Source organism: Podarcis gaigeae (assembly GCF_964106915.1).
Source record: "Podarcis gaigeae genome assembly, chromosome: 6".
Classification (NCBI taxonomy): Eukaryota; Metazoa; Chordata; class Lepidosauria; order Squamata; family Lacertidae; genus Podarcis; species Podarcis gaigeae.
In genome coordinates this window covers 81,292,722-81,307,616 of record NC_139682.1, presented here as the reverse complement: position 1 = coordinate 81,307,616, position 14,895 = coordinate 81,292,722, and the positions used below count along the sequence as shown (strand labels likewise).

Sequence of the window (14,895 nt, the reverse complement as noted above, 5' to 3'; positions counted from 1 at the left end):
GGCTGCCCTTTATAGGGAAGCTTTTTAAGGTTTAATGTTTTGTTATGTTTTTATATATGTTGGAAGCTGCCCAGAGTGGCTGGGGCAATCCAGTCAGATGGGTGGGTTACAAGTAATAAAATTGTTGTTGTTGTTTTAACTCATTTTTAGTTTTATTGTACTGGTTTTCTTGTACACAGCCCAGAGATAACTTTGATTAAGCAGCAAACAAATTGTGGACATCAATGAAATAATGATGAATCTGCTTTGCAACAACCAGAGAAAGAACTTACTCTGTTGTGGCACCCAATTATGGAACACCTTCCAACTTGATGCATGGTTGGTGCCAGTGCTGATGTTTGATGAATGTAGTTGAGAAACCAAACCAATTGAGTGTGGCTTAACATGTTAACAAAGTAGCAGCAGGAGGAGGACATGGAGATATTGAGTGACATTATTATTATTATTATTATTATTGTTATTGTTATTGTTATTGTTATTGTTATTGTTATTGTTATTATTAATCATCATCATTATTATTAGTATACTGCCCTTCAACTGAAGATCTCAGGGCAGTTCTTAAAGGGGAAAATGCAAAATAATAATATAAAATACATAATAAAACAAAAACAAATGAGTAACGCCCCCTCTCAGAAGACTTGGACTCTCATCTCCCTGTGAAGAAATGTGAGAGTTCCACACACACATATCTGGAATGTACAGATGTGGGAGACATTTGCATGTGTTACACAAGAGGGCAGTGAGAGTAATATGCACATATTCTACAGGGCCTAATTTGCAAATTCTGATTCTTTCCCAGGGTACCTCCATAGTCATTAAATAATGCTATGAATTGTACCATATTGTACCCGAGCATTTATATTTCATAGTTTCATGAAGCAAAGTTCATGATTTACTCAACTGAGGAACAGAACTATGTTCCAGTCAGTTTTACAGGATGACTCAAGGAAGATTCCATTCATTTCCTTAGTATTATTATAGGTCAGGGCCAAAGAGCTGAAGCCTCCATAGCACTTTCTCTTCATTAATTTCTTCATATTCAGTTGAATATATACCCACAAATGGTCCAAATTTAATTAAAGCCACAAACACTTTGTGACTTACCTTTGTAAAGTTTATTATTTAGGTTGGTTCATTTTACACCATAGTTTGAAGGACTGGGAACATGCCAGAGGTTTATACCGTCCCTTCCCTCACATGTATTCTCCCTTCTCTTTCCTGGTTTGCCTAACTATATTTTTTTCCAATGCTAAAGTCAGACAAACTATGGTTAGTACTAACCATGCTAACCCACTTGTTTTCAAATCACGCTTTGGAGACAGTTGCCATTTAAGCCCATTTGGACCTCATGGCTCTATCTGATTAGAACAAACTAGGAAACAGAATAAGAAATCAGCATGTGAGACTAAGACATGCCCGTAATTCACCAAACCATGGAAAATGCTAATCTGAGCCACAGAGAAATTTGGAGTCTGCCTATACACAGACGCATGGTGTGAAGTAACACCAGATTAAGAACACAAGATCAAGAATTGTTCACAATGGTAAACAGCTTAATAAAAGAAACTACAATGTTTTGTTAAAAGCTTTAATTTGCCTTAAAGGATTAATAAAAACACAGAGTCTTCCCCCACTCTTCAAAAGCACTGACATTTTTAGAATGCTTTCAAGCAGTAATCTATTTTGGTCAGGGTTAGGTGGTAGCCCAAGTATGAGATAAACGGAGAAAGCATTTGACTGATTGCGCATTTTTCAACATGAATTACTACCGAATTGCTGTTAACTGAAACAGTACACAGGAGCCAATAGAAATTAATTATTTGGCTGACTGTCATACACTATCACAGATTATCCAAACAGACCCGTCAGTGACAATCTGATGCTTGTCAATGGTTAGACTGATGACATGAAACAAACTGTTCCACAAGTACATTTTTTAAAAAAGAAGAAGATAAACGCAGACACAGCAGTAGCAAAGTACACACTATCACTGGTGATTATTTCCTCTTCTCCTCAGCTAACTTTTTTTACCCACCCCACTTAAGCTGGCTTTTTCCCAAATGGGTTTGGTTCATGGTCAGACCACAGTATGGGATCGCTGGATTGTTTCACAGCAAGAATGAGATAAAGCACCTTTAGCTACCAGGGTGCAGAAAACATCCCTTGAACCACAAGACATTATCTATTCAGGGAAAAGCTAAGAATTCATCCCTCGCTATAAAACCAACACATGATTTATGGATAGTCTAATCATTAGGTAAAGTTACACAGACACAAACTGAGCTGCTAAGCTTTAGGATTTGAGGGGCGGGCAGTGGGGAGATGAAACCTTGCATAGGAGACCATTTTAATACAAATGGGAATTGCACTGAAATGAACAGTGGTTCCACAGAGCAGTGTTAGGTGGACTGGATTGTATTTCTCCTACAAAACTAACAGTATACTATAAAACAATATATTGTTTTACAGTGATCGAGCTGGATGTGGCTCCCAAAGCAATTTTGGGTGATACCCAATGCTAGTCATTTCAATGAGTTGCTTTGAGTACAACTAGCACTGGATCTCACCCTTCATTTAGCCCCTAGTAGCCCTGGTTTAGAAACAAAAGTCTCACACTGTCATGATTTAACGTTGTGCACACACAATCCTAACGATTGGTGCAACTGGGAACTACCATATTTTTCACTCTATAAGATGCACCTAGTTTTTGGAGGAGGAAAACAAGAAAAAAAAATATTCTGAATCTCAGAAGCCAGAACAACAAGAGTGATTGCTGCGCAGCCAAAACTGCAATCCCTCTTGCTGTTCTGGCTTCTGGGATAGCTGTGCAGCCTGCATTCGCTCCATAAGACGCACACACATCTGCCCTTACTTTTTAGGAGGGAAAAAGTGAGTCTTATAGAGCAAAAAATACAGTATGCTCCATTAGCCATGACATTTTTCTGATAGGTAGGTATCAACTTTATTATGGAGCTGACCACCTCTGGCCCTGAAGAACGTAGTGGCTTCTAAGATTAAGTAAGTGGTCGTTGAACCAAGAGCACATTTGCACAAAAATTTCAGAAGGGCTGGAAATGCTGAATGCACTTCTGAATGCTGTAGTAAGTACACAGACAAAATAATGTTCTGTTTCTTACAGTATTTACCATCATGGAAAGAGATCTCCCAGTTATCTATTTGCCAAATTACATGCAAGCCTGACTTCCCGATTCCAAATTACATCAAGATGCTGTCCTTTTTCTCCCCCTAAGGGACCTTTTTTGTGCTAAGATTTAGCATTACGAAGACACGCTTTGATCTTTCCTTCTTGACCTTTGATTCTTACTTATGATTCTGCCATCAGCTGTAGCAGCCACGGTTTTCCAACGCAGCTGTAAGCAACAGTGCAGGAGTTAACACCAAATATGAGATATACTCAAGGCTGGAGTAATTGTGGGTTCATTCGTTCAAGTGTGCTGGTGCCAGTAGTCCCATACCAATCATCATCAGATTGAAATCATCCCATCTGTGGCCTCTTATTTGCACAAACAAATAATATTGGTGTAATAAGCACCACAAATGTTGCTTAGTAATGTGTATGTGGAGATCTTGAGCATTAGCAGTGATATACCATCATTGTTGTTATAACATAGCTTTGCTCTGTAGCCATATAAGGTACCCTTCTCGTTCTCTCCCAATTGCATATCTTCCTTGTTGATTTCCATTTCTAAGTACATGGGTTTAGAAGGCAGTGAAGGGGAAGCACACCAGTAGTTGCCCCTTTGCGGAGCCACCAATCTAGTCCATAGTCTTCTATGACCTATTTGTTTTATCGGTGCTATATAACACTGTGTATTCACAGCCCTTATAATCTAGCCTATAAATTTATTATGATTCAACTTTCCCCAAAGAGCCAGAGTTAACACATGGAAGTGTCTCCCAAAACTACCATAATAAAACTGCTTTCTCCTATCTACGTATTATTCCACTATAGGCCTTCGGACTGTTTAAAAGATTTATATCCTGTTGCAAAGGAAGAATGCTTTGCATTGGATAGAGCAAAGTTTTAAATTGAGCCTTCTTATAACTCAAATAACCTTGAAAGAGACCCAATTACAAACAAGAACTCTTGGATAAGAGGCAGCTGGATGAAGGATAAGGAGGAAGGATGATATCCAAAATAAACTGAAGAAGAGGCAATACATTGGCTATAAAAATGAAATAGTTTTATAACATCTTCCTTTGCCTCTTGGAAGATAATATTATTTCTGTTCTACCCAATTAAAAGCTGCACATATTTCACTTATATTGTCGTAAATCTCTACCTCAGCCATTAAATCTCAGACACAAACTTACCATTTTTTATAGTGAAAGTTGGCTACCGCCCTCTGAATTTCACTTATCTATCATGGTAGTATATCTTCAAAGAGAGCTAGCAGATTAGTTAAACACGGCCTCCCCACCTAAGATTCCTGATGCTTTAATCAGAGATGGCGTTTTCTGCTTTGACCTGTAGCTTGTGCCGCAGTGTTTATCCAGCACTATAAAAATAACCTTTCTGGACTGACCCTTTGGCTATATTTATATTATATTGTCCTCTCCCCATCCAAGCAGTGGATATCTTCATGGCAGCCATTTAAGGATCAGTTTTTTCCAACAAGGGAGGAACAAGTCTTATGACACCTTTCTTAATATTTAATTAGACATTAACAGGCTCAAAAGAAATGGGTAGAAAATGGCAGCCAGCACTGGCAAGGATATGTCCAGGGCAGAATTGAAGCACCTCCCTAAGTCCAGCAAGTTAAAGAGTATTTCTAGACTGCTTCCATTAAGCCCCCACCTCTGAACATCTAGCTTCAAACCTAGAATTTAGGATTCAGTGGGGAACAACTGAATCTGCTGTAGCAGTGAAGAATAGATCAGAGGCATCTGCTTATAACCTAACCAGAGTTCCTTATTATGTCAGAACGCAGGAAACTCTGATTAGTTTAAAACACAATCTGCAAACGAATCAGGGCCAGAAGTTACAGTTTGATCCTGGCTTGTTTGAACAAAGCATAGTTTCGGAACTGTAGTAGATTGACTAGACCTCTTGAATTCTCCTTGCATAATCTCCAGAGTTGCTGATAGAAATGGTCAATAGATATGAAATGTGGGAACATATTGCACAGATTGAATCTATTCTTCAGTTTCCGTACATGTACAATAGAGGAGAACTAAACTGAGAAGCCACTCACTCTGTACCTGTTTAAAAAGTTGAAGGTTCACTGCAGTTTCCAAAAACTGCTTAAAAGTGCTGGAACGATGCTTGACAAAACTTTCTTCACAGAAACTGACAGGCTCACCCTAAATTAGAAGAAAGGAAATTAGCAAGATATTTATTTGGGGACAGTCAGTGCAGTTCTATTCAAGACACACACACAAACAAATATATCACTCACTAATTTTCAGCACTGAAGAATTACATATTCTTAAGCCATGTGGGCATTTGCTGACTCCCAAACAAATGCAGGAGACAGAAGTAACAAAAACCTGAAGTTCACATGTAACAAATCTTAATTTACGTTTAACACAGAGAACAAGATTTGAGACCAATCTTACCTATGCAAGACTCCCCAAAGGGACCTTGGCATGGCCACTAAGTCACTGCAATTCTTATCATAATCTTATTATGCATATATCAGCAAACTCTAATAATTTTTATGTCCCCTTTACCACACATATGCCCCCTTTACCACACAACTAAAACTATATTTATTTTTCCCCGTGCAACTTTTTTTTAACCCCTTTCTTCTGAAAGGCAAGCAGTTTGTTAAAAGCAGTATCTATGTATTTTATTTTTTTTGGCCTGTGGGGAAAATCTTTGAAATGTGGTAAAGAGATATATAAGAGCAGAATGAACGAGACCTCCATGGTTATAAGATTTGCCAAGTATGATCTGTGGGGTTACTTTGAAACCTTTTACTTTCCTGTAATTCTATAATGAACTACAGTGAGCTCCATTTCCCCAATCATCCAAATTTAAATTATTCAAATCCTTCAGTCCTGCAGATTCATTGTGGATTTCCCATAAGGCTCCAGTGGCTGCTTAGTTCTCTACTTGGTGCACCTGCATTTATCTGAGTCTGTTTATCTAAACGATCTGAATAGGCTCCGAGATATTTACATGAACAATATTCCATTGAATTCTTGAGGCAACAATCCAGTCAAAATTGTGTGCATGTTAGCCCCATTGACTTAAATCAGAGATAAAAGTTTATGCCTACATTGCCCTCTGAAATCAATGGGACTACGCTTACACTTGGATCTTCCTGAAAAGATTCTGTGAGAGTTGTGGGAGACTCAAAAGAGGTCTGTCATGAGCCACTAAGTGCTTATGCTAGAGAGGGGAAATTCTCAACCCAGCAGTCAGCAGTCTACAGTTCCACATACACATGGAAGTGTTTTGTGCACTGAGCTCCTTGGATACTAGCACTTTCTTTTTTATCTGTTTGCCATTGATTAAGATCTCTTCCTGAAATTTCGTGGAAGTTATTGTTACTGCAATAGGCTTCAGAAACAAAAATTAGCAACTGTTGCTAATGCAATTCCCTAGAGTTTTTCTAATGCAATAAATTTCTAATGCAATAAATAAAACTTGTTTGTTCCTTGTGATGCTTCGGTCTAGAATGTAGCCTTTAGAGGAATGCTGTGCTGATACGTAGCGGACGCATGCTCTAATGGTCCTTTTAGTATTGATTTACAACATACTTTCAAAGTAGTTCGATCAAAGCCTAGTAGGGATTCTATACAGAAGAGGAGACTGCTAATACTTGGACCCCCAAAAATCTATGCCAAACAAGATATCCATCCTCTTTAACAACAGTTATTGTAGAATTCCATCTCTCCCCAACTCATCTTCATGGACTGTTGGGCACAGCAGGACTGATTCCATTTAAGCTGCATTCACATTTTAAGCAAGAGCCTTAATATCATTGTAAATAATTCTGATGCACTGACTTAAACAGAACAATCATCTTGAGCACAAGAGCTTAACCTATCCAATTTTATTAGAAGGAAAGGGAAATCTGGCACAGCAGAGGAGATATTCTTGCTTCTAAATATGCTAAGCAATTTGAACCAGAATTCTTTCCATGCAAAACAAGACACTTGCTCAGTTTGTAATACATTGATTGCTGTCTTTTTGCCTGAGATATTACAAACCGATTTAGGTGTTTCTGTTGTTTAACTAACAGGGTTGCTTATTTGTCGCTCTTTAACCATGGTTGACACAGGATGGATTTAGAAACCTAGGAGTAACGTGGTAGCTACGGAAAAGCACAGGGGTAGAGAAAATGCTTTGCACACAGAAAAGACTGGGTTCAATAAGCAGCATCTTCAGGTTTCAGGGCTGGGAAAGACCTCTGACTAAGGTTCTTGAGTGTACAGTCACGGACCAGATGCAGGCACTCTTGGAAGAAGCTACCGTATTTTTTTTGCTCTATAAGACTCACTTTTTCCCTCCTAAAAAGTAAGGGGAAAAATGTATGTGCATCTTATGGAGCGAATGCAGACTGTGCAGCTATCCCAGAAGCCAGAGCAGAAAGAGGGATTGCTGCTTTCATTGCACAGCGATCCCTCTTGCTGTTCTGGCTTCTGAGATTCAGAATATTTTTTTTCTTGTTTTCCTCCTCCCAAAACTAGGTGCGTCCTGTGGTCTGGTGCATTTTATAGAGCGAAAAATATGGTATATCTTTTCTAGATCCACTTCAATCGGGTTTAGGCTTGGCTTTGGCACAGAAACTGCTTTAGTTGCCCATACGCAAGAACATTCTTCTTCTCCCAGGCCTTCGGTCATTTATGGCATTTTAAACTGTGAGGGAGCAGGTATTTTTGTTTGTTTGTTACGATGTTTTGCATTTTTGTGTTTTTTATACTGTAAACTGCCCTGCGACCCTCAGATAAAGCACAGTCCAGAAATTTAACAAACAAATAAAAAACAAATTAGACCCTGGTGAGTGTCTGTCTATCAGAGAAGACAGCAGACAAAGAAGGCACACTCCCCAAAATTCCTGGGAAATTCCTAGCTGGGGGACTGAGACTAGGGAACAGAAGGGGAAGGGGTCGGTGCCAGTAAGGACTTGGACTAGGTTGAAAATGTGTCGAGTTATTTCCGGATTTTTTTTCTTTTTCTTTTAATAGCCAGGCTCATTTCAAAACCATGCTGGATACAAGCAGAGAGGCACCGGGAATCAAATTATTTTAAACTGCACCCCCCTGGAAAGAGCTGTTGCTACTGCTTTCCTGAAGCAGTGCTTCTTAGGCTGATCTAGAGGCAGAGAAAAACAGAGTGAAGTTGTGACCCGTGTGATGGGAAAGCTGTCCATTGTGCTTCTTCCACTAGTAGGTCACAATCTACTTTTTCTGCTTTTTCTTTCACTCCTACTCTGAAGGGAGAAGGAAAAGTTAGATTGGGTAGTAGGGGAAGCTGAGGGTAGGGTCCTGTGGGATAGAGGAGGAGGGTTTTAGAATCAGAGCTCTTTTCTGAACTCTATGCAAAAGATAAGAATAGGAGAGTATGTCATCCTTCCCATTCTTAATTTTCTTTTCTCTGTTTCTCTGTTATAGCAGGCTTTGCCAAAAATGATTAAGTCAATGAAAATCTTGCTGTCTAGGTCAAAAGAAGTGGACAAGAGACCATGGCAGAAGTTTGACCACATTTATTATGAACAAAGCTTATTAAGAAAAGGAGAACAGAAAAACTACTTGATAATTTGTGAAACGGCTCGGGAGAGCGGGAGGGGACATTATGCATGATAAATGTGTACGTCTTCACGATAAAGCATGAGGGGGGGGGGAATACCTGAAAGAAATCACCACTCTTAAAAACATGCATCGTTAAAAGATTGTAAGGAACATAAACAGCTAACCTGATTTATATTGCACTTTTAAAAAGCTGGCATTGTTTCAGAAAGCTAGCTAAGAAAAAGATAACTCTGTGAAAAAAGATAGTGGCACCTCTGCAAGAATAAAGGCAACCACACAGAGAGAGGCGGGGGGGAGGCATATGTTAACATTTTAAACAGAAATTTACCCCCATAACTTTGTTTAAACACTAAGGCTCACTGATTACTGATTTGAAAAATTAGAGAAAGGCTTGAGGTCTGTTTGTCTGTTATTCTTAACTATTAAACATCCTGCAGCATCCTCTCATGTTGATAAATGCAAGCAGAGAACAGTGCAAGAAGAGGCAACTTAAATATTTGGGATAGCAGTACTGAGATCTGCCCTAAGAAGGGCTTAGAAGCCTTTAGGCTCAAACTAGAGAAATAACATTACTGGGGGTGTGGGTAGATTATATAGGAGTCTGCTGCAATTTTAGTTAGAAATTTATTCTTCAAATTGTATACACACAATTAACGTACTGTAAAACTCAACCAGATCTATAGTGGGAAGGGGGAGAAAAAACTTCAAGAGTACTTCATGAACCAAAATGTTGGCATATACTAGAAAATGGAAACAGGATGTTCAGTAAAATGCTGAAATATTTATACATAGAAAATGAATTTATACTTTCACTTCAAAATCACGAGTTCTGCTGTACTGGTACAGAACAAAATCCAAAGCTTTCAAGATATCGGAATTACTATTTACTACTGGAAAAAATATTTGAGAACAAAAATCCTCTTTCAATTGTTCTGTTAATGCCACATTTTACTGCACATCCACTATTGATCTCAGTGCAAAGATGATTATGTCCCTTGAACTACTTTCATAGTTTTGGACATTTATCCTATTTTTGTCTAAATATAGCTGAACTAGATATCATTTAGCTGGACCCTTCTAAATCTACTCCTCCTAACAAGGTTAGGGAGAAGAGCAGAGCTAATGTTTTGGATACTTCAGGTGCCAAGTTTAATCTTCAGTTCAGAGAAACTCGGATAGCAAGGCTGGGAAAGACCTTTGCTTGGAGCCTTGGAAAATCACAGTAAGTTTGAGTACGATAGTACTGGGTCAGGACTATTTTTTACCCCACGTGCTTCACAGTTACCAATTTTAGAACTACAATAACGTATTGCTTTAGAACAGAGGTGGCTAACCTATGGATGGCCAGATACTGCTGGACCACAACTCCCACCATCCCCATCTTTTGTCCATGCTCGCTGGGGTTGATAGAAGCTGGAGTCTGACCACATCTGAAGGGCCACAGTTGGCCACCTGCTCTAGAAGAACAGATATTAACCTAACCTACATATGTACCAGCTTTTCAGCAAGATACTAGGATGCAAAAGAGTTGACTCACAGCACTCGATGCCACAGCATTCAGCATAGCAGCCAACTTCTAGGGTCTTTGGCCCCCCAATAAAATAGTTGAGGGGGCTAGCTCCTCCCCCAAGTTGATGGGAATTGCTATTCCAATGGCGAGCGTGAACTGTGTCATGTGATTGATTATGTCAGGTGGAGCTTACCTGCCCCCTGCTCCCAATATTTTTGAAGTTGGCACCCCTGGCATTCAGCAACTTGGGGGAGTATCTGGAAAGTGTGCCCCCAGCCCAAAACAACTGCCACTTGCACCCAGACATTTTCCATATACCAACCACACTGGGTCTCTATAGTGACACATAAATGCTGGGGTATTTGTTGGGCGTTTTGGCCCATGAGCTCACAAAGGCTTTTACCAACAGCTGCTGTAGTCTGCGTTCACTGGACTTTGCCTTTCCACAACCAACCTTCGGACTTGTTTACCTGGAGGGGTGTGGTTTTTTCCTAACTCTGGTGAGATGTTTAGCATTCCTCCTCACAGACATTAAGAACATTTGCAATCTTAAGAGTCAATGGGAAATGGATACTTGAACTGCATCACTTACTGGTTTGTATCTTAGAGCATCTCTGTAGGATCCAAATAACACTGCTTGTGCCCTCAGGAAGGCCCTGGCTACTCCATCACCGGTAGCTGTGGACTGCTTCTTCAGTTTATTTTTCAAGGCCGAGACCTGCGTGACAGAGAGGAGCAGTTAAATTAACACCTCAGAAATTGGTACAGGGAGACACGAACCCAATCAGCAGGCAAACCATGGTGTCTGCAGGTCAGCCAAAAAGTCATCCTCTTCCTTGATAGCTTATCTTTTTAACTGCAAAGAACACCTGCTGGTCTGTTAATTGAAATGAAAGCAGGGGGGGATAGTAAACGGCTAATGCAAATTGGTTTATGCTCTCTTTTTTTCTCCAAGGCCTCTTGACATAAATAAGCTTTAATTATTTTACAGTAAATGGCTTGTGAGCCTCTCCTACTGCAGATTTCTTCCCACCATCATAACATGTGCCTACTTGTCTAAGGCGGCACCGACCGGGTTTCTTGCATTTGTCTGTGTTACAAAGGTTTTTCTGGGAGGCTCAGCTGAAGCTCAGCTTGTCACTTAGGGCAGCCCTATATAGTCCCAGGGCTCTTACTGATGGCTATAGGAGACAAACTCACAAGCGCACAAGGTCTTTACCTTTCCAGAACAGACTTCACGAAACTCACTGTGATACTAACTAACTCACCCTACTAACTAGTTGGTGGTGGTGTGGTCATTATAGCTTAAAAATAATAATTGTTGCATCATAAGGTGATTACAGAAGCCAAGGAGGGACAAGTGTGTTTGCAGTAACTCACAATTAAACATTTAACTGTGGTTTAATGTGATAGGTAAATCAGGCCCCTGTATGCAGAATATGCAAAATTTTGGGGTTACAGCCACTGCATTTAGGCATATATGAAGATGGCAATGCAGATGTCATACTTTGAAGGGAAAAAACCGCCTGCACAAATGAATATCCTTTTGTTTCTTCTTCATGCAAGCAGTCACGGCTATTCTTGTCAGTGATGACTGTAATTGAAGCATCAATCTAATTAACAACTAAACTCTGAATAATGCTAATGAGAGCTGAACACGGCATCAGAGAAAAGACCAGCTCTACAGGTGATAAACCTTCACAGTAGTGACATTTTCCAGTGTAAAGTCATGGTTACTGTGATCTGATCAAAGAAACAGACCCCCATTGGGTCCAATTATAACTATAGTTTTGTGGGGGGAAATATTGAGTTATGATGTTCATAATCTATGCAGAAAGGCCTTTACAGTATAGGTCTTTTCCCTATAGCTGTGATCTTTTCAATTTATATCCAAACTCCATAGATCCAGATAAAAGTTTAGAGTCTGATTCATTTAGTCCATGGAGAGCCTACACCAATGTTCACTAAAACGTCTTTAAAAACTACAAAAAAATTACAATCTACAATTTTTAAAGTTACAGAGTTCAAGGTTGCAAAATAAATTTAGGCAATTTTGTTACCTGTGAGTTAGTTTACTATTACACTGAGTTGTTTTTTTATTATTAAAGTATATATATGTCATATACAACCTTTGAGAAAACTAGGTGCAATAACAACTGCAGCTATATTTATTTATTTACATTTATATACCACTTTTATCTTCCAAGGATCTCAGTATGGTGTACATTTCTCAATCACTGCAGCATGGGGCTGGCTTTGAAGTATGGCCAAAAATGTTTTGGTTTTTCTTTAATTGGACATTTTCAGTAGGTTCAAAAAAATGCTAAATTTTGCAAGTGCCAGGCTAAGAGGTAATATAGCCCATGGAACCATATAGTCTGACCGTAATCCAAAAGAGGAACCAGAGACCAAATTGCAAACATGCGCTGGATTATGGAGAAAGCTAGAAAGACATCTAGTTCCAGAAAGACATCTACTTCTGCTTCATTGATTATGCAAAAGCCTTTGACTGTGTCAACCACAGCAAACTATGGCAAGTTCTTAAAGAAATGGGAGTGCCTGATCACCTCATCTGTCTCCTGAGAAATCTCTATGTGGGACAAGAAGCTACAGTTAGAAATGGATATGGAACAACTGATTGGTTCAAAATTGGGAAAGGTGTACGGCAAGGCTGTATATTGTCTCCCTGCTTATTTAACTTATATGCAGAATACATCATGCAAAAGGCTGGGCTGGATGAATCCCTAGCCGGAATTAAGATTGCCGGAAGAAATATCAACAACCTCAGATATGCAGATGACACAACCTTGATGGCAGAAAGTGAGGAGGAATTAAAGAATCTTTTAATGAGGATGAAAGAGGAGAGCACCAAATACGGTCTGAAGCTCAACATCAAAAAAACAAAGATCATGGCCACTGGGCCCATCACCTCCTGGCAAATAGAAGGGGAAGAAATGGAGGCAGTGAGAGATTTTACTTTCTTGGGCTCCATGATCACTGCAGATGGTGACAGCAGCCACGAAATTAAAAGACTCCTTGTTCTTGGGAGAAAAGCAATGACAAACCTAGACAGCATCTTAAAAAACAGAGACATCACCTTGCCAACAAAGGTCCGTATAGTTAAAGCTATGGTTTTCCCAGTAGTGATGTATGGAAGTGAGAGCTGGACCATAAAGAAGGCTGATCGCCAAAGAATTGATGTTTTTGAATTATGGTGCTGGAGGAGACTCTTGAGAGTACCATGGACTGCAAACGTCTCCATTCTGAAGAAAATCAACCCTGAGTGCTCACTGGAAGGACAGATCCTGAAGCTGAGGCTCCAATACTTTGGCCACCTCATGAGAAAAGAAGACTCTCTGGAAAAGACCCTGATGTTGGGAAAGATGGAGGGCACAAGGAGAAGGGGACGACAGAGGAAAAGATAGTTGGATAGTGTTCTCAAAGCTACCAGCATGAGTTTGACCAAACTGTGGGAGGCAGTGGAGGACAGGAGTGCCTGGCGTACTCTGGTCCATGGGGTCACGAAGAGTCGGACACGACTAAACGACTAAACAACAACAACCAATTAACTTGCAGGTTGAATTCGGTGTGCTGGTTTTGATTTATAAAGTCCTGAATGGTTCTGGCCTGTGGTTACCTGAAGATGCATCTCTTTGTACAGGTGCCCCTTCAACTCTGTGTGAGCATCAAGGTCAGTCAGAAAGACCCTGTTGCAGGTTACAAGTCCATCTGAAACTTGGAAAGTGGTTACCAGGTCCAAGGCCACCTATATGAAGCACTTTCCTCCCTGTGGAACTTATTCTGGAGGGAATCTTGTGTCAGGTAAGTTCATGTCAAGTTTTTAGAGAAAGATGACAAGATATGCATTTTCAGAAAAGCGGAGTGGTACCACTATGAATGATCGAATGATTGAATTTACTAGTGGCTGTTGTCCTCCTGCTGTGGGACGCTCTTTAGTGTAAAGAATTTGTTGTACAGTGGTACCTCAGGTTACATACGCTTCAGGTTACATACGCTTCAGGTTACAGAATCCACTAACCCAGAAATAGTGCTTCAGGATAAGAACTTTGCTTCAGAACAGAAATCTTGCTCCAGTGGCGCAGCGGCAGCAGGAGGCACCATTAGCTAAAGTGGTGCTTCAGGTTAAGAACAGTTTCAGGTTAAGAACGGACCTCCAGAACGAATTAAGTACTTAACCCGAGGTACCACTGTAATTATATTCTAATTGCTATTTTTATTAAGGGGCTTAAATGATAAGCAGATTGAGGAGCAAATTTTGGCTGCTACGTAGAATAAATAAGGTGTTATATTAAAAGATGTTCCTGAGAATATCCTAGCTTTCCCTCTTTGAGGTAATGAACTGTTGCAGGATGCAGCTGCTAGGACATTTGTGGGGGCCAGGCATTCAAAGCATAGAACAACAATGTTGTACCAGTTGCATTGGCTTCCTAGGTTCAATTCAAAGTGCTGATGATGACCTTTAAAGTCCTAAATAGCTTGGTATCATGTTATTTAAGTATCTCCTATACCCATATGAACCTGCCTAGACCTTAAGTTCATAACTGGAGGCCCTGCTCACAGGCCTAGTTCCATCAGACTAGCAGGCACACGAGTTAGCCTTTTTGGTGCTAGTGTCTCCCCTTTGAAAATGTCTCTGCAAA

The 14,895-nt window shown here is 39.9% G+C and overlaps 1 protein-coding gene across 4 annotated transcripts in view; it reads right to left on the bottom strand.

The window, feature by feature from the left end:
• Window positions 1-14,895, bottom strand: part of DENND1B (DENN domain containing 1B) — a 170,592-nt gene that overhangs the window by 33,932 nt on the left and 121,765 nt on the right. For all 4 annotated transcript variants that reach the window (XM_083745346.1, XM_083745345.1, XM_083745343.1 and 1 more), the window contains 2 exons: window positions 10,827-10,952; window positions 5,224-5,325 (listed from right to left, as the gene is read on the bottom strand). In XM_083745346.1, the coding sequence (XP_083601472.1) occupies window positions 5,224-5,325; window positions 10,827-10,952 (228 nt within the window). The remainder of the gene's footprint in view (window positions 1-5,223; window positions 5,326-10,826; window positions 10,953-14,895) is intronic.